The sequence below is a fragment of the Mauremys mutica genome, chromosome 13 (assembly GCF_020497125.1).
Source record: "Mauremys mutica isolate MM-2020 ecotype Southern chromosome 13, ASM2049712v1, whole genome shotgun sequence".
NCBI classification, from domain to species: Eukaryota; Metazoa; Chordata; order Testudines; family Geoemydidae; genus Mauremys; species Mauremys mutica.
The window spans coordinates 48,992,150-49,012,574 of NC_059084.1; the positions used below are offsets into that span (position 1 = coordinate 48,992,150).

Below are 20,425 nucleotides of genomic sequence, written 5' to 3' on the forward strand. Positions count from 1 at the left end.
TTTAGCTTCATTGGACTCAATGGAACCTGACCCCCAACTGATCTAAATCATAGATTTCCCAGGCCAGAAGGGACTTTTGTGATCATCTAGTCTGACCCCTTGTATAACTCAGGCCAGAGAATTTCTGCAAAACAATTCCCATAGCAGATCATTTAAACAAATATCCAATCTTGATTTAAAAATTGTCAGTGATGGTGAATCCACCAAGACCCTTGGTAAATTGTTCGAATGGCTGATTATGCTCACTGTTAAACACACATGCCTTGTTTCAACTTCCAGCCATTGGATCATGTTCTCTGCTAGATTGAAGAGCCCGTTATTAAATATTTTTTCTCTATGTAGATATTTATATACTATAATCAAGTCACCCTTTAACTTTCTTTTGGTTAAGTTAAATAAATTGTGCTCTTTGAATGTGTCTCACAAGGCGAGTTTTCTGCTCCTTTAATCATTCTTGTGACTGTTCCGAGCTCTCTCCAATTTATCAACATCCTTCCTGAATTGTACACAGAAATGATCCCTTTCAGAGAAACTGTTGTTGGCAACAACTCTCAGGCCTGGTCTACACTAGGCGTTTAAATCGGTTTTAGGAGCCTAAAACTGATTTAACGCCACAACCGTCCACACTAGGAGGCACCTTATATCGATTTTAATGGCTCTTTAAATCGGTTTCTGTACTCCTGCCCGACGAGAGGAGTAGCGCTAATATCGGTATTAACATATCGGAATAGGGTTAGTGTGGCCGCAATCGACGGTATTGGCCTCCGGGAGCTATCCCACAGTGCACCACTGACCGCTCTGGACAGCATTCTCAACTCGGATGCACTGGCCAGGTAGACAGGAAAAGCCCCGCGAACTTTTGAAATTCATTTCCTGCTTCCACAGCGTGGAGATCTCATCTCATCAGCACAGGTGACCACGCACAGCTCATCAGCACAGTTAACAATGCAGTCTCCTGAGAATCGAAAAAGAGCCCCAGCATGGACCGCTCGGGAGGTAATGGATCTGATCGCTATATGGGGAGAGGATTCAGTGCTAACAGAACTGCGTTCCAAAAGACGAAATGAAAAAGTATTTGAAAGAATTTCTAAGGCTATGACGGATAAAGGCCACAGCAGGGACTCCGTGCAGTGCAGAGTGAAAGTTAAGGAGCTCAGACAAGCCTACCAGAAAACCAAAGAAGCAAACGGAAGGTCCGGGGCAGGTCGAAAAACATGCCGCTTCTATGATGAGCTGCATGCAATTTTAGGGGGCTGCGCCACAAGTACCCCACCCCTGACCGTGGATTCCGAGGTGGGGGTTGTAATCTCTGCCATGTCTGAGGATTATGCAGACGGGGAAGATGAAGAGGAAGAAGAAGAGGAAGACCTCGCAGAGAGCACACAGCACTCCGTGAACCCCAGCAGCCAGGAGCTTTTTATCACCCTGACGGAATTACCCTGCTCCCAGCCCTCACAAGCAACTATTCCAGAGAATGACGCCCTGGAAGGGAGCTCTGGTGAGTGTACCTTTGCAAATAGCAAACAGTGTTTTTTAAGCAAGCCTTTTTTAATGATTGATTTGCCCAGAGGACTTGGGATGCATTCGCAGACAGTATAGTTACTTAGAAAAGTTTGTTAACATGTCCGGGGATTGAGAGGAAATCCTCCAGGGACATCTCGATGAAGCGCTCCTGTAGGTACTCCAGAAGCCTTTGCAGAAGGTTTCTGGGCAAGGCATCCTTGTTCCGCCCACCATGGTAGGACACTTTACCATGCCATGCATGTAGCAAGTAATCAGGTATCATTGCGTGGCAAAGCATCGCAGCGTATGGTCCCGGTGACTGCTGGCATTCAAGAAGCATCCGCTCTTTATCTTGTTCTGTTATCCTCAGCAAAGTGATATCGTTCAGGATAACCTGGTTAAAAATCAGGAATTTAAGTAAGGGGGGTGGCCATTTTTCTACTGGGTTCGTGGAATGCAGCAGCTTAAAAAAAACACTTTCCTGCAGTAGCGAAGCGGGGGGAGGGGAGGAGTGAAATGCCGATGATCTTTTCTGTTTGGTCACCGGCGAGGCGATCTTCCCCAAGCTACCGGACAAGCAGTGGGTGGGGGGGAGGGGGAAGGTTGTTGATTAGCAGGGAGCTAGCGTGGTATTAGCCATGCGTTGGGGGGGGAGGGGTAAATCACTGAGACAGTGGCTTACCATGGCCGCATGCAAGCTGAATCCTGATGCCTGGACCTGTGTCTGAGATCTGTAACCCCAGAGATGCAAGCAGTCACTATTAAGATGAAAAATGCGACCTTGTAGGGAAATCACATGTGCTATGTAAGGTGAATAGTGCTTTTCACTGTGAAAGAGTATAACCATTGTTCTGTAAAATGTATCTTTCTAAATATTTATCTCCCTCATGCAGCTGCAAATTTTTCAAGCGTCCCTCCTCCATCCCAAAGGCTAGCACAGATAAGGCGGAGGAAAAAGAAGACGCGAGATGAGATGTTCTCGGATATTATGGAAGTTACACGCAATGAAAGAGCTCATCTGAATGAGTGGAAGGACGTGGTTTCAAATTACAGGAAAGAGGCCAGTGAACGTGAGGACAGGAGGGACAACCGAGATGAGAGGTGGCGGCAGGAAGACCGGCAGGAAAATCAGCGGTGGCGGCAGGAAGATCAGCGGTGGCGGGATGCAACTCTGGGGCTGCTGCGTGATCAAACTGACATGCTCCGGCGTCTTGTGGAGCTTCAGGAACGGCAGCAGGATCACAGAGTGCCGCTGCAGCCCCTGTATAGCCACCCTCCCCCCTCACCATGTTCCTTAGCCTCCTCACCCAGACGTGTAAGAACGCGTGGGGGGAGGCTCCGTGCACCCGCCCACTCCACCCCCGTGGACAGCCCAACCAGAAGGATGCCGTTACTCTGAATTATTTTTAATGGCCTTCTCCATCCCTCCTTTCCTCCTCCCAAAGCACACCCTTACTTCTCTCCCTCTTTTTATAATGAATCAATAAAGAATTCATGCTTTTTAAATGAGAGTGACTTTATTTGCATAAGTAAGCTGTACTCGAAGGGGGAGGGGGAGTTGCTTACAGGGACTGAGTCAATCAAGGGGGTTGGGTGTTCATCAACAAACACAGCAGTCACACTGTACCCTGGCCATTGATGAAGCTCGTTTTCAAAGCTTCTCTGATGCGCACCGCTTCCTGGTGTGCTCTTCTAATCTCCCTGGTGTCTGGCTGCGCGTAATCAGCGGCCAGGTGATTTGCCTCAGCCTCCCACCCCACCATAAAGGTCTCCCCCTTACTCTCACAGAGATTGTGGAGAATACAGCAAGCAGCAATAACATAGGGGACATTGGTTTGGCTGAGGTCTGAGCGAGTCAGTAATGTGCGCCAGCGCGCCTTTAAACGGCCAAATGCACATTCCACCACCATTCTGCACTTGCTCAGCCTGTAATTGAACAGATCCTGACCACTGTCCAGGCTGCCTGTGTATGGCTTCATGAGCCATGGCATCAAGGGGTAGGCTGGGTCCCCCAGGATAACGACAGGCATTTCAACATCCCCAACTGTTATTTTCTGGTCTGGGAAGTAAGTCCCTTGCTGCAGCCGTTTAAACAGAGTAGTGCTTCTGAATACGCGAGCGTCATGAACCCTCCCTGGCCATCCCGCGTGGATGTTTGTGAAACGTCCCTTGTGATCCACCAGTGCTTGCAGCACCATTGAAAAGTACCCCTTCCGGTTTACGTACTGGGTGCCCTTGTGCTGCGGTGCCAAGATAGGGATATGGGTTCCATCTATCGCCCCCCCACAGTTAGGGAATCCCATTGCAGCAAAGCCATCCACTATGGCCTGCACGTTTCCCAGAGTCACAACCTTTCGTAGCAGCAGCTTAGTGATTGCTTTGGCTACTTGCATCACAGCAGCCCCCACAGTAGATTTTCCAACTCCAAATTGATTCCCGACTGACCGGTAGCTGTCTGGCGTTGCAAGCTTCCACAGGGCTATCGCCACTCGCTTCTCTACTGTGAGGGCTGCTCTCATCTTGGTATTATGGCGTTTCAGGGCAGGGGCAAGCAAGTCACAAAGTTCCATGAAAGTGCCCTTACGCATGCGAAAGTTTCGCAGCCACTGGGAATCGTCCCACACCTGCAACACAATGCGGTCCCACCAGTCAGTGCTTGTTTCCCGGGCCCAAAATCGGCGTTCAATGGATAGAATCTGCCCCATTACCATCAGGATCTCCAAAGCGCAGGGGCCCGCGGTTTGAGATAATTCTGTGTCCACGTCCTCATCACTGTCATCGCCGCGCTGCCGTATCCGCCTCTTACTCGCCTCGGTTCGAAGGTCCTGGTTCAGCATATACTGCACGAGAGTGCGCGAGGTGTTTAAAACATCCACGATTGCAGTATGGAGCTGAGCAGGGTCCATGCTTGCTGTGCTATGGCGTCTGCATGGTTCAACAAGCAAAAAAGGCGCGAAACGGTTGTCTGCCGCTGTCAGGGAGGGAGGGAGGGGTGAGGCTGTACCCAGAACCACCCGCGAAAATGATTTTTGCCCCATCAGGCACTGGGATCTCAACCCGGAAATGCCAAGGGGCGGGGGAGGCTGCGGGAACTATGGGATAGCTACGGGATAGCTACCCACAGTGCAACGCTCCAGAAATCGACGCTAGCCTCGGACCATGGACGCACACCACCGATTTAATGTGTTTAGTGTGGCCGCGCGCACTCGATTTTATAAAATCTGTTTTACAAAACCAGTTTATGCAAATTCGGAATAGTCCCGTAGTGTAGACGTAGCCTCAGCTTCAGGAGCTGTTTCTGCTCAAAACCAGAGACCGGATAGTTATAGCCGATCCCAGGCTAGGATGTGAGATTCCTCCCACCCCAGTTCAAGTAGGTGCCAGGCCTGATAGGAACAGGGATTTGAACTTGGGACTCCCATGTAAGAACCACTGAACTATTGGCTAGTCTGAGTTGCACCTCTTGTTTTTTAAGGAAAATTTTTGAATACTCCATTTTTCATTCTGATGCAGAACCAAAGTAAATATCAAAACCTTGACATTGTTTGTGAATCAGAAATCTTGTTTTCCAGCCAGCCCTATTTACAAATGGTTTTCATCTGCTATTTAACTATTGTCACCTGCTTTATGACTTTTTTTTATTGTAAAATCAAGGATATTTGTTTGACTTTTCTCAAACTGACACTTCTTTTTTTTTAAGTTGTCTTGTTTCAGGTCAAATGACCTTTATTGGTAAAATCAAAACTTTTCATTTTAATTTTGACCAAAAAGTTTAAGACCAGAAGGACCCACCACGTCCTTTATTCTGACCTCCTGAATATGTAGGCGTGGCAGTATTTGATTGCTGTTTTTATAAGCATTTTTTATTTTGATTTAAATTCTCCCAGTTGCACAAAAAGATGATGGGTTTTAAGCTTGTTTTTAATTTTTATAAGAACGGCCAAAGGTCCATCTAGCCCAGTATCTGTCTACCAATAGTGGCCAATGCCAGGTGCCCCAGAGGGGGTGAACCTAACAGGCAATGATCAAGTGATCTCTCTCCTGCCGTCCATCTCCATCCTCTGACAAACAGAGGCTAGGGACACCATTCCTTACTCATCCTGGCTAATAGCCATTTATGGACTTAACCACCATGAATTTATCCAGTTCTCTTTTAAACGCTGTTATAGTCCTAGCCTTCACAACCTCCTCAGGCAAGGAGTTCCACAACTGACTGTGCGCTGTGTGAAGAAGAACTTCCTTTTATTTGTTTTAAACCTGCTGCCTATTAATATCATTTGGTGACCCCTAGTTCTTGTATTATGGGAATAAGTAAATAACTTTTCCTTATCCACTTTCTTCACATCACTCATGATTTTATATACCTCTATCATATCCCCCCTTAGTCTCCTCTTTTCCAAGATGAAAAGGCCTAGCCTCTTTAATCTTTCCTCATATGGGACCCTCTCAAAACCCCTAATAATTTTAGTTGCCCTTTTCTGAACCTTTTCTAGTGCTAGAATATCTTTTTTGAGGTGAGGAGACCACATCTGTACACAGTATTTGAGATGTGGGCGTACCATGGATTTATATAAGGGCAATAATATATTCTCAGTTTATCTATTTCAGTGTTCACAGTCTGGGGAAATTATGGAGGTGGGGGTCAGACAATAATTGTTTAATGGCAGAGAAGTTGAGATTCAAAAACCCAAAGCTCTCTCAGTGTCCAAACACAAATCGTCAGTAACGCACGTCACTTTCACCATTTTTCCTTGAAGAGCTGGGGGTGTGTGTGACACCTCAGGGTTGACTAGAAGGGGGCTGCAGGTCAGGACTTGAGGAGCATTAAAAGCTGGGGATGATGGAGAGTCTGTGGCTGGAATATCAGGGGGATTGTGGGTCGGGACTGAGAGGCATCAGCAGAAATGTTTGGTTTGGGAGCCTAGTGCTTGAATGGAGGAGCCTGTGGATGGGGATTGAAGGGCATCAGCTGAGATGGGGAATTGGCCATGGCTAAAATAGCAAGAGGACAGTGGGTCATGACTCAGAGGTATGAACAGAGCTCTGCAGTGGAAGGTGTGGGGGATTTCTTCATGTTTGGCATGAATACTGTGTGTGCCTCAGTTTCCCCTGTGTGCTGCATGTTGAACCAGCTGGTGGGAAAGGGGGTTTGTTGTTGCAGAGGCCTATGTGTGACCCTGCCTAGCAGCCTGGACACTTTGTAACTGAGCAGCTGCTGACCCTAAGGTTCACCCCAGCCAGTTGTAGCCGGAGGGAGAACAAAGAGCTGAAGAGCGAGAGCCTGGGAAAGAAGGCAAAGGAGGGAGGGGGCCTTTGGGGAGGTGATACCGAGTGGTCATCTGGAAGAAGGAACGTTTCTATACTGGAGACAGAGGGGTCTGAGCCCACCTGGACTTGGGACGGCCCCAGTTGGACTATGCTCTAACTTTCTATTCTCGAGGGTATCCAAGAACTTTCTACGCTGTGTTCCAGACTTCCAACGAATGCTTCGCTTTGACAGCGCTGTGGGAGAGTCGCTGCAGCCTGAAAAGGGTTGGGTTCCATTGCCAGTTTGAGGGGACTCACTGCGGGGAGCTCCTGGAGAGAGGCAGGTGGGCTGGAGGCTCACAGGTGCACTCCCAGGAGGCAGTGGCATCAAAGGGCTTATCCCAGCGAGATAGCGTGACCCTACGGAGGGGTAACACTGCGGGGAGCTCCTGGAGAGAGGCAGGTGGGCTGCAGGCTCACAGGTGCACTCCCAGGAGGCAGTGGCATCAAAGGGCTTATCCCAGCGAGATAGCGTGACCCTGCGGAGGGGTAACACTGCGGGGAGCTCCTGGAGAGAGGCAGGTGGGCTGCAGGCTCACAGGTGCACTCCCAGGAGGCAGTGGCATCAAAGGGCTTATCCCAGCGAGATAGCGTGACCCTGCGGAGGGGTAACACTCTAAAGGGATCTTCCCTGGGTCTGTGGTGGAGCTGTGGGAGAGCGCCGGACTGTGACTCCGTGGCAGAAGGAAATGTTTCTGACATGTTAAATGGAAGAAAGATGGGATGCAAACTCAGCTGGGACAAAATGTACATGGTTTCAAAGAGTTTTCTCTGGTTTTCAGTGAGAAAATTCAGCCCAGACTTTGCATATGAAAAAGTTTCTGCAAGTTCATCCTAGGGGACATTTGTAGGCTCTTTGCCAGCTGAGTCCCAAGGGAAAGCACTGAAATAAGCGGTGAAGAAATGGTTATATTTACACTGCAACAAGAAACATGGGAGAGAAATGAAGTTGAGGGAGATGTCTGGAAGTGGCGAGCAGGAACTTCTATGTTGAAGTTGGGGATGGGAACTAGATTAGAATGGATGGAAATAGTATTCAAAATGTAAATCTAACTATTCCACAAATGCTAGATCTACCAATAAAGAAGACAGAAGTTCAGACCAAGCCCCTGTGCTAGGGACACTATCTCTGCCCATGCTGGCTAATAGCCATTTTAGGACCTGTCCTCCATGAATGTATCTAGTTCTTTTTTTAACCCTTTTGTAGTCTTGGCCTTCACAACATCCTCTGGTAAAGAGTTCTACAGGTTAACTGTGCATTGTGTGGGGAAAAAATACTTCCTTTTGTTTGTTTTAAACCTGCTGCCTATTAATTTAATTTGGTGACCCCCAGGTCTTGTGTTATGAGAAGGAGTAAATTACACTTCCATATTTACTTTCTCCACACCCGTCATGATTTTATAGACCTCTATCATATCCCCCCTTAGCTGTCTCTTTTCCAACCTGAAAAGTCCCAGTCTTATTTATCTCTCCTCATATGGCAGCCATTCCATACCCCTAATCATTTTTTGTTGCCCTTTTCTAAACCTTTTCCAATTCCAATATATCTTTTTTGAGATGGGGCGATCACATCTGCATACAGTATTCAAGATGTGGGCGTACCATGGATTTACATAGAGGCAATATAATATTTTTGTCTTATCTATTCCCTTCTTAATGATTTTTAACATTCTGTTTGTTTTTTTGACTGCCGCGGCACTTTGAGTGGATGGTTTCAGATGACTGCCACTGCACATTATGTGTGTTCTGAAACCATCCACTCAATCATATATATACACAATAAAACTCTCACAGACACGAACACATGCAACCAGATACAGTAACAAACACAATCATGCAATCAAACACAAATACACACATGAAGAGACACACTTTCCTGGCTTTATATTGCACAATTTAAGCTGAAATTATCCCCTAAAATATTCTGCCCCAGTTCACAACCAAACTAAATCTGAGTTTTTCAAAAGCTACAGAAGGGATTTAGATGCCCAGTTCCCATAAACTGTAATAAGGAATGGGCATCCAAATTCTCTAGGTTGCTTTGAAACCTCAGCCTCATTCCTTACATTTATTCCCTTTCGAGTCATCCCCCTCAGCTCTGAAGAAAATGGCAAACAAAACTGCCCACACTGAGTTCATCATCATGGGGTTCTCCAGCCTCCAGCAGCTGCAGTTGGCGTCTTATTAGCCACCTACCTATGCACCCTGGTGGGGAACATCAGTGTCACAGGTACATAATTAAAGGTTATGATTCAAACATCAATATCTTGCTCTTTATGAAGGGCGACAGAAATGGCTTGAGTGTGCTTTTGCCTGTTAACTGTGTGGAGGCCAAGAAATAATTAATAAAGGTTTGAAGGGATCTTAATGTATGTTAGCTAATTTAGCAGGAGTTAGGCTCTGATTCTAGTGCTGTGAGATATGTAGAAATAAGATAATGTGGTACAGAGTGAATTGTGTGAAAAGTCATTACGGCCTTGTAAAATGCAGTCTTGTTTTTGTTCTAGTATTGAAGACAAATAAGATAGCGAATAGGCTTATGTATAAACAAATGCAAATGTTTTCCTTTAATGTCTCCAGGATTGCTAGCCATTGTCTGTAACAAAGGTATAAATAATTGCTATGATTGTTTACTAATTGAGAGAGATCCGTCCGGGACAAGGGGCAACCCAGTTTCCTATGACACTCTCTCCCTCTTGTGATCACTAGAGAAATTAATAAAGTATTTGATTTTGCTGTACCCAAACAAAAAGCGAGAACTTAGTTTTTCTTCGACACTGGCATGTCCTACTGTTTTGTATTTGTAATGGGAGCAGAGCAAGTGGGAAGATCAAGGACATCTTAACAGAAGAAAATGAGGTAGAGTTCTGCCACCAGGTGGAGCTGCTTAAACACAGATCGTCTCATTTTTAAATACACAGGGTCAATGCCACCCCCGTCAATGGAGCACCTGGTGTAAAGCAGCGTAACTTTGGAAATCAGTTGGCCAGGTGATGTGAATCCGAGGCGCTCCATTGACGTTAATGGGCAGGCCTCCAGCGGGTGTACATTGGCATAGTTCTTGGACTCTGACAATACACACTAATTGAAGGCCTGAGTGCAGTTTTCAAAGGAGTTTAATGGCACTTAAAGATGCAGCTAGGTACCCAGTGTGGGATTTTCAGAAGTGTTTACACATGCTAAGTACATGATCCCATGGATTGAGTTAGGTCCTTAACAGGCTTCAGATACTTTTGAAAATCTGCACCCTGTCCTACAATCCGAAAGAAAGGAGGTTGAGTTTAGATTTGCTTTATTTCAACACAAGTTTGGATTCTAGCCGAACAAATGGGAAAAAAGTTGAATAAAGGTGTCTGTAAGATACTATTAAGACCAGAGTTAGTATCAGGGCTGGCAGACTGTGCCCACGCATCAGCTGCAAAATCATAATCAGGTGGCGAGCATTGACACTGGGAGTGAGTCCAGTCAGAATGGCAGGAAGTCCGGGCCAGGCACCAGTTTATAGACAGCAAAATCACCGACAAACCAGGGCCACAAGCCAGAGTCTAGGATCTACATCAGACTGGGTCTGGCGCAGGAGAAGACAGGCACCCAGCATTGTTACTCAGCCAGTATCAGCCAATCACTGAGCTGTGAGGGGCCACCACTCAGGCCCTACCAGGTGGTACTTCCTGCATTGCCTAGCTTCAGAGACTCCTCTAGCCTAAGCTTCCAGTGGCAATGTGGAACTGTCAGCAGCCCCCTGTGGCCTATTGACCCAGTTCTAATCCCACAGGGCCTTAGAATTAGGGTTTGAAGAAATGGAGACTGCAACAGGGTCGGTGGCTAATGAAATGCAGCAGTGCATTTATGGTTGCCTCAGGCATCAGGACATGCATCTTCACTGGGTTCTCAGCTCACACATGTGTTAGTGATCAGTAGGGAAAGGGGGGGGTTCTGAATATTTATGGGTTTAATTATTGACCCTGTATTAAAATTATAATTTCATCAATTTTATAGATTTTGTTTAATTTTTTCTACATACAGTTCATGGACTTTGCAGAGTGGGGAAATCAAACAGTGATGGAATTCATCCCCTGGGATTTGGGGAATCTCCTGGAGCTGCAGATTTTTCTCTTCCTGATGTTCCTGGTGATCTACGTTGTGACCGTGGCAGGGAACATCCTCATTGTTGCACTAGTTGTGGCTGATCAGCATCTTCACACCCCCATGTACTTCTTTCTGGGGAACTTGTCCTGCTTGGAGACTTGCTACAGCTCCACCATCCTGCCCAGGGTGCTGGCCAGTCTCCTGACTGGGGACAGAACCATTTCTGTTAGCAGCTGTGTCAGGTAGTTCTATTTCATTGCTTCTCTGGTGTGAACGGGATGTTATCTCTTATCCATGATGGCTTACGGCTGGAATTTAGCCATATGTAAACTGCTACTTTAAGCAGCCATCATGAATGGTAGGTTATGCCTAGATTTAGCAGCTGGGCTTTGGATGAGTGGGTTTCTGGCTATCACCATGGTGATAATATTGATGTCACCATTGACTTTCTGCAGCTAAAATGAAATCAACAGTTGCTTTTGCGATTTCACCCCAGTAATAAAACTCAGCTGCAGCGATCTCTGGGGGCTGAAGGTGGTGACTTTCATATGCTCCTCAGCCTTCTCCATGGTTCCCTTTGTATTAACCCTGACATCTATGTTTGCATTATCAGCACCATCCTGAGAATCCCCTCCAGCACCGGGAAACAAAAGGCCTTTTCCACCTGCTCCTCTCACCTCACCGTGGTTACAATTTACTATGGGACCTTGATATGCTACCAGATACCAATTCACCAAGAGCCCCGAACAAAGCGTTCTCTGTCTTTTATCCTGTCCTGACTCCCCTGGACAACCCGCTCATCTACAGCCTGAGAAACAGAGAGGTCCAGGAGGCCCTGAGGAAAGCTGTCAGTAAATTCATGGGTTTCTCAGAATCCACATATTCAAGCCAACGTGTTTAAGGTGAAACCAGACCGCAGGTGAGGGAGCCAACGCTGCATATTATACTAATTTATCACATGCCTCTGCATTTCATCGCATCAGTGAAACCGCCATGAGTGCGCGTCTCTGTATGTAGAGCAGTGTGTGCCCCTTGTTATAAATTCCCGCGTGAACGATCCTTGTGGGCACAGTAAACGTGTTCGTACGTAACATATATGTGAATATTTCTTTAATTTGTATATGACTCCTCTTATTAGTACTACTAGATCTTCTCCCTTCTGGGCTCCTCCTCTGATGTCACCCACCACCGCCAGGCTCCATGTTCCAGGCTCCCCACTTCCTGGCTTCTTGTCCCAGTCTCTTAGCCCAGCGGGTCCCAGTTTTCTCCCTGAACCCCAGATTCTCCTCAGGTGTGTTGTCCCTCCTCACCGAACGCTCTGCCCATTCCCCACTGGCTCCAGTCTCTTTGTCCAGCCAGTCTGAGACCCCTACATCTTCATTCATGGTACCTGATCTCCCTGTTTCCTGCCCTTCATCAGGTCCCAATACCAGTTTCTTTGTTCAGCTCCCAACCCCAATCTCTCCCCTCAGCTCTCAGACCCCGTCTTCTTTCCAAAAGGGTCCCAGTCTCTCTTCCCTACCCCCAACTTTCCAGGCCCAGTTTCTATTCCCACCCACCCCAGTCCCAGACTCCATGTCCTTGTCTACTGCATTCCCTTACCCATGGTCTTGATCTTTGCCACTATGCGTTTGACTCACATGGCATCCTCCTCCAGTGCTGTCTGGGAGGTGCGGGGGATGTCCATGAGAGATGGGCTTCCTGTTTCCGTTCTGCTGCCTGACAGGAGTTGGGACAGATTGTTAAGCATAAGGAGTAAACACATGTTTTGGGAGACCACTGAAAATTAAGTGGGCAAGTGAGGGTTAGATTGTTATGGCCTTCAGACAACCCCCCAACCTCCCCAAAATCATCATCAGAAGCACGTTCACCACAGATCAGGACACACCAACTCGAAGCAGCACCAGATTCTGCCAGAACAACAGATGCAAAACCTGCAGCCATATCTCCACTGCAGCAATGATCAATGTTCCCCACAACAAACCTTTCAAGATTCATGAGTGCTACACACAACATGTGGTGTACCTCATCCAGTGCACAAAATATCCAGACAATAACACTGAGGGTGAAACCAGACAATCACGATGCCCTCGGGTGAACTCACACAGAAAAATGGACAAAACCCATAAGTGAACACTTTTCACAATGCGATCAGTCCAGTTCCAACCTGTCAGTACTCACCCCCCAAAAGGTAAGCCTGGGAACTTAAATTCATAACTCTGCTAGACACTAAATACCATGGACTCCACAGAGACACTGTAACACACCCTGCTGCCTCTTAATCCTTAATTGCGCACTCAGTTTTAAGTGGTCTCCTACAGCATGTGCAAACTCCTTATGCTTAAAAATCTGTCCTAGCTTGTATTTAGCTCAGACACTCTGCTTTCCTTCCCCAGACCTGAAGAAGAGCTCTGTGAAGCTCGAAAGCTTGTCCCTTCCACCGACAGACGTTGGTCCAAACAAAGATATTGCCTCACCCATCTTGTCTCTCTCTTGGGACGAACACAGCTACAACACCACTGCAAACAGACAGAGAGAGAGAGAAAGCATGGAATAGAACTCGCTTCCACAAGCCATAATAGTAGCTAGTGTCCTCATTTCATTCAAACAAAATGCAAAGTTTGACCTAATTAAAGAGCAAGACTGACTAGATGATCCAGTCATGCCAAGTGCTAACTAGAGCTGCCTGGAAAAACAAGGACACATTTGGACAAAATTGCTTGGGGGGGGGGAAGGAATGTTTCCTCTTGTTCAGTGAAAAATGTTTTGATGGAACTTTTTTTCAACCTGCTCTGGTGCTCAGCCCTTCCTAAAAGGTGATGAGCAAGTGAGGAACCAGGCCACATGTCTGTCGAGCATTGAACAAGGGTAAAGTTATGGACTTCCCTCTCCACAACGTCCCATGATCCACTGCAGCAGCTCAGCCACAGGGAGACACCACATTGCACCATGGGAGATGTAGTCTGGCCAGAGAGGAAGGCCCACAGAGGAGAATGAAACATGTGGGACTTGGAACTGCAGTTCCCATGGGATACTGCAGTGACTCTGACAGACACAGAGGTTGATGTCACAAAACATTCAGTTTTGGGTCAACAAATGGAAATGTAACATTTTGATTCCAGAATGTAGAAATTCTTTGAAGTTCCCATATCAGTTGTGGGTTGTTGTTTTTTTGGGGGGGCAGGGTCTTAGAAGGTGGGAGTTAACGTCTTGTTCTGTGAAAAGTTTTCACGTATCAATTTAACTATAGTGCCTTCTCTTGAGTTCCTCTTGATTTTGCACCAGCATAAGTGAGAATAAATTTGGGTCTGCTGATTTCATTAGGTACTCCTATTTCACAGTGTGTTGTGTGAGCGGAACACCAAGCCTCATGACTTTCAATGGTGTTACTCGTGATTTACATCAGGATGAGTGAGAGGAGAATATGGTTCACTGACCTCAGTGGAGTCACTCCGGATTAACACCAAGGTGAGCCCCCGAAGAATCAGCCTCCTTAACTGCAATGGGATTATTGCTGATTTACACTGGGGCGAGTGAGAAGCAGGGCTGGCTCCAGGCACCAGCTTAGCAAGCAGGTGCTTGGGGCGGCCACTCCAGAGAGGGGCGGCATGTCCAGCTATTCGGTGGCAATTCGCCGGAGGGTCCCTCACTCCTGCTCAGAGCGTAGGACCTCCCGCTGAATTGCCGCAGATCGTGATCGCGGCTTTTTTTTTCCGTCTGCTTGGAGCGGCAAAACTGCTGGAGCAGAGACCTAGACCCACCATAACTGTACACGTGGAGTGAGGGAGAGGAGAATGTAGCCATACAGAAACCTATTCAAATGTCATTCCTGTTAGATTTCAGTGGTTTAACTCTTGCTTTACACCAGTGCGACCCCATCGGGCTAGACCCGAAGCTGAAAACTCTGTGTTGCTTCACTGAAATCACTATCTGGGGATCTGGCCAGTTGATTCCATGTGTTACACTGGATATATCCTGACATGATTTTTTTCTCCACAGAGTTCAAATTTCACTGGATTCAGTTACTCGTCCTGAACAAATAGCCACTGATCAATCCTCACAGCAATTCACCACTTCCAATAGTGTCACTAATAAATGTGATTATCCCCATCTTACAGCTAGGGAAGCCTAAGAAAAGAGGTCACCAGTGGACATGCCGTGCAGGCATTTTGTTGCATAACTGTCTTCTGCAAGTTTTCTAGTACCTTCATCGAACGCAGCAGGTACTGGTCACTGTCAGAGACAGGATAGTGGAGAAGGCGGACGACTGATCACACCAAGCGTTCCATGGAATTGGTAAAGAGAGAGATCTCCTTTGAGGATAGAAACTTTTCTGTCTCCAACACCATCCCATTGAGTTCCCCTCTCTGTTATACCTGTTGAATGTAAGGACTAAAAATAACTATATTATTAACTCTACCTTCACAGCAGTTGAAAATTCCCGTCAGCATTATTCTCCAGGGATACTTTTCTCCCTCATATAATGAACAGGGCAGACATTTGCCTTTTGATAACAGATCCAAGCCAACTCTGCCAGGCCAGTGATCAGAATTATTGTTGAAGAGTGACTCATAGGAATATAAATCTCTTTCCTGAGATCCGTGCAGAATTTGGGGATCAGAGACAGACTGGAGAATCTGTATGCTGGGTCTCTGAAAGGTTGTTTGAAGAGGTCACCCCAGAGATCCCAAGTTTTTCTTATACCAGTGTTGGAGGAATGACAAACTTATCAAATTTCCAGAAGGTAAAAGACAATGTAAGATTATGAGTGTTCTCATTCCAATTCACCTCTGTCTAATAAATATTTTCTCCTTACATTATAGTACCTACTAGGGCTGGTAGAGAAAATTCTGTCAGCATTTAGTTGATGGAAAATTGGGTTCTCAAGGAAATAATAATTTTCACAAGATGTGTCCAATTTCGCTAAAAAAAATTCAGTATTTCATTGGGAAAAAAATTGAAAAACAACCCCAAACGATTTTAAGAAATCATATTATGGTTGAATAATTTTCAGTTTGGGCTTTAAATTTGGGGATTTATAACTTTGTCAGCCAAAAACATTTGGTTTTAGGAATTTTAGTGAAAATGTTTGTTTGGTAGTTTTTTGAGCAGCCACTGTAATGAATAACATATAGCAGAACCACTGTCTTTCGATGAGACATGCCCTGACGAGGCAATTTCAGATTGTAGAACACCCTGGAGTTATTCAGGACTAGCCGAATGGACGTGGCTGGTATCGGTGAAGATTTATGTGAATTTGTGTCTCCGCAGTTGCTCACTGCATAAACAGTCCTCTAGATCAGTGGTTCTCAAACTTGGGCCACCACTTGTTCAGCGAAAGCCCCTGGCGGGCCGGGCAGGTTTGTTTACCTGCTGCGTCCACAGGTTTGGCCGATCACAGCTCCCACTGGTGGCGGTTTGCTGCTCCAGGCCAATGGGGGCTGGAGGAAGGGCGGCCAGCACATCCCTCGGCCCATGCCACTTCCCGCAGCCCCCATTGGCCTGGAGCGGGGAACTGCGGCCAATGGGAGCCATGATCGGCCAAACCTGCGGACGTGGCAGGTAAACAAACCTGCCCGGCCCGCCAAGGGCTTTCCCTGAACAAGCGGCGGCCCAGGTTTGAGAACCACTGCTCTAGATTATTGTTAATTAAAATTTGGAGGCAAGTCACTTCATACTCCCCACCCTCTACACACACACACTTTGTCTGGCTTATCTGTGTATCTAGCTATCTCTGCATATTCATTCATTCGTTTCTCAGAGCGCTTTCTCAGTTCCTGACGAAAAAAGAAAACCTATTGTACATGAGTTTACAGTTTGAGCCGAGTACAACAATTTTTTTTCTCACAAATATGAAGAAGGAATAAGCAAGCACTTAAACTAATACACTCTTGCTTAACAAAACACGTGTATACCGCTCTTTACTAACATAGACACTGGTATAAAAATCAGCTCTCCATGTGACAAGGAGATGTGTTTGCCTTTACTCATGAGTGTGAACAGAAAGCTGTCAGTGGTCTCAGAGCACTGGGAAAACGTTAAATACTTATGTTTATTAGAAGATGACAAGCCACTTTACAAGGCACCATTGTTTTCTCTTTACAGCTGTGGAAACTGAGGTACAGAGCTACATGGCTTTCTCAAGGTCACATTGAGTCAGGAATCGAACCCCACTTTTCCGACTCCCAGATTTCACCCACAGCACTAGACTACACAGCATAACAGTGGATAATTGAGGTACCAGCCCGGCTACAGGTTCCGGGTTACAGTATCTATGTTGATGATTTTGGCAGGACAAAGGTCAGATGCCTGGAAAAGCAGAGATCCTGGAAAAACTCATCCATGGCTGCATTTAAACTTCAACAAAATTACAATGACACCACAAAACCTCAAATTGCCTTTTTCATGTCATATTCCACAGGTTATATTTATTTAATTATATGTCTTGATAGAGCCCATGGCAGACATGGAGAAGTGGACTGGAGACTGGACAAATCAAACGTCCATCACAGAATTCATCCTGCTGGGATTCGGGGATCTCCCTGAACTGCAGACCCCGCTCTTCCTGATGTTCCTGGTGATCTACGTTGTGACCGTGGCAGGGAACGTCCTCATCGTTGTGCTAGTTGTGGCTGATCAACATCTTCACACCCCCATGTACTTCTTCCTGGGGAACTTGTCCAGCTTGGAGATCTGCTACAGCTCCACCATCCTGCCCAGGATGCTGGCCAGTCTCCTGACTGGGGACAGGACCATTTCTGTCCCTGGCTGTGTAGCACAACTTGATTTCTTTGGTTCCCTGGTAGCTGTAGAATGTTGTCTCTTATCAGCGATGTCTTATGATCGGTATTTAGCGATATGCAAACCACTGCATTATGCAGCCCTTATGAATGGCAGTGTCTGCTTCCGCCTGGCAGCTGGGTCTTGGGTAAGTGGGTTTGTGGCCTGCACCGTCACGGCATGTTGGATATCACAAATGACTTTTTGTGGCCCCGATGAAATTGACCATTTCTTTTGTGATTACGCCCCGTTAGTAAAACTGTCCTGCAGTGACACCCACCCGATGGTTCTTGTGACCTTCCTGTTCTCCTCCATATTAACACTGCCTCCCTTCCTATTAACCCTGGCATCCTATGTGTGCATCATCGCCACCATCCACAGAATCCCTTCCAGCGCTGGGAGGCAAAGGGCCTTTTCCACCTGCTCCTCCCACCTCATTGTGGTTACACTCTACTATGGGACCCTGATCTTTGTCTATCTGCTGCCAGACACCGGCACACTGAGAGACATGCACAAAGCGCTCTCTCTCTTCTACACCATCCTGACTCCCCTGGCCAACCCGCTCATCTACAGCCTGAGAAACAGAGAGGTGAAGGAGGCTCTGAGGAAAGCTGCTAGTGAGGCTGGGAATTTCAGAACAAATAGCAAACTACTTTGTGTGTAGTTATTGTACATTGCAATCAAGTCAAGCTAATGGGAACTCATCTCCTGGTGTGATGCTCTGAACCACAGCTCGTCCAGGCAGCCCTTACCCACTAGATCAGTTCTGTTAAATACCGGGACACCTGCTGTCAGGGAGAGCTACCTGTACGAGTAAGGGGAGCCGGGCCAAGCAAGCCCTGACTCAGGGATGGATGGACCCTAGATCTGCCTGGGGAAATGGAACCAATGGAGCAGAACCCATCCAGTTCCTACTGAACTCAACTGCATTTATAACCCATGGACATCAATGGAAGAAGCAGGGGGTTGGAAATGGTGAATTTCCTCACAGGGCGGAGGGTCTATCTAAGGCATCTGTATCACTCATTTCCCCTCCGAGGTCCTGTTTTCAGCAGTGAAGTGTAAAAGAAGTGGCTTGTAGCCTTTGTGTAGACCCTTCACAGAGAGGTGGATTTCATCCTCTCTCAGAAGTTGTCTTTCACAGGGGTTGTATCAGCGGCATCTTTCAATACATGTTGAAGACTGATATTCACCTGACTGTCTGGTTAATGTAAAAACAAGATATGGTGGATATTTTAGGCTACCCTAATTGTTCTTATCTCTCCAGTCTTGGCATCCACTGAGGTTACAACAGAAGCATGTGTCAATAAAACTTGGGACTGCTCTCACTCTCTCTCTCTCTCTCTCTCTCTCTCTCTCTCTCTCTCTGATTAATTCTCAAGGCAAATGTGGTGGGTTTTTACACTACTAATGATGGTTTAAATGATGTAGTAATCAGATGATGTTATGTTAAAAATGTTATAATAATAACAACAATAATGTTTCAATTGAAACTTTATTTTTCTTATTCTTATTATCCTTTAGTGTTCCATCATGGGGATTTTCCTTAAACAAATAGCCTTCACAACATACAAGTTCTTTATGCTTAAAAAAGAGAAAGCTACTGTCTAAAATGTATCCCCACAAGTCACCAAAAAATGCTGACCACAAATAAGCTCCATAGGTTTGGGTAGTTCGGAATGTCGTTAAACCCTCTGCAGAATTCCTGCATTTTAACTGATCATCTGCGCTCATTCTCCTTTGACTCTCCTAAAAGTTCTCACAGTGCCTGTAGTTGGGCGGCTGCCCCACTCCTGGAGAATATGGGCTGTGGCAGGCCAGGATGCCTGTGCAGACAGGGAGCCAATCAAGGAAGGGCTTATTGTGAGCCAATCAGGGCCAGGCTCAGCCCTATAAGAAGGCTGCCCAGGAAGGGAGCAGTCAGTCTGTCCCAGGCCTTCCAGAGGGGAAGGTCAGTCTCCAAGGGTGGAGACTAGCACGTCGAACAGCGCAGTGCTGGCCTGGCTCGGGGAGGTTAGGGAGCTCTAGCCCGGAGCCTGCCAGGCTGCAGGCCCTGAAGGGAAGGGCCTAACGGGTGCAAGGGGTCGTCGGGGAAGTGGCCCAGGGAAACAGAAATGGAGGGGAGACAAAGAGGACAGCAAGGCTGCCGCCAGAGGGTCCCTGGGCCAGGAACCAGAGTAGAGGGTGGGCCTGGGTCCCTCCCTTGCAGTACAGCCAGCCGCCGGCCGTAGGGAGCGGCCATTACAGACTACGCCAGATCCCTGATGAGAGGGATTGGACTCAGAGGGTGTGGTTGGACATGGTGGCTGGGGTGTAGGACTGCTGATCACCGACCCCCAGAAGCGGGTGCGGCTGGACTAGGGGGCAGTGCCAGAGGACGCTGCCGAGCAGGGAACAACGTGGGTCCAGAGATGCCAACTGAGGGCAGAACAGTGGACGGGACACCACCAGGAGGAGGTGCTCCACTGGACAGAGCTAATTCCCAGAGTCACCAGCAGGAGGTGCCAGGTGGTGAGTCCCCAACCTGTTACAGGGGGCCATACAAATTCCAGAGAAAGAGAGAGCAAACTCCTCTTGACTTCAACTGGGATTTGGATACCTATTTCCCTTTAGGCTTTTGAAAATCTCCTCTTACAAGTTTGCATAGGGTGGCCTTGAACTTGGTGAGGTCTCCAGATGCTCTCTGTGACTCTGTGTGTTTCTATCCATCTCTTTCCCTCTATCTAAAAAAGACAATCATTATGAC

General features: G+C 46.9%; 1 protein-coding gene across 1 annotated transcript; it reads left to right on the forward strand.

The window, feature by feature from the left end:
- The first annotated feature begins 17,356 nt into the window (after positions 1 to 17,356).
- On the forward strand, positions 17,357 to 18,343 carry LOC123348450 (olfactory receptor 10A4-like). Its single transcript, XM_044985994.1, has one exon. It carries the CDS (start codon positions 17,357 to 17,359, stop codon positions 18,341 to 18,343), a length of 987 nt encoding a protein of 328 aa, XP_044841929.1.
- The last annotated feature ends 2,082 nt before the right edge of the window (positions 18,344 to 20,425 follow it).

What these genes read in the sequence shown, in the direction of transcription:
- LOC123348450 (XM_044985994.1), top strand. Translation starts at nt 17,357, where the DNA reads ATGGCAGACATGGAGAAGTGGACTGGAGACTGGACAAATCAAACGTCC.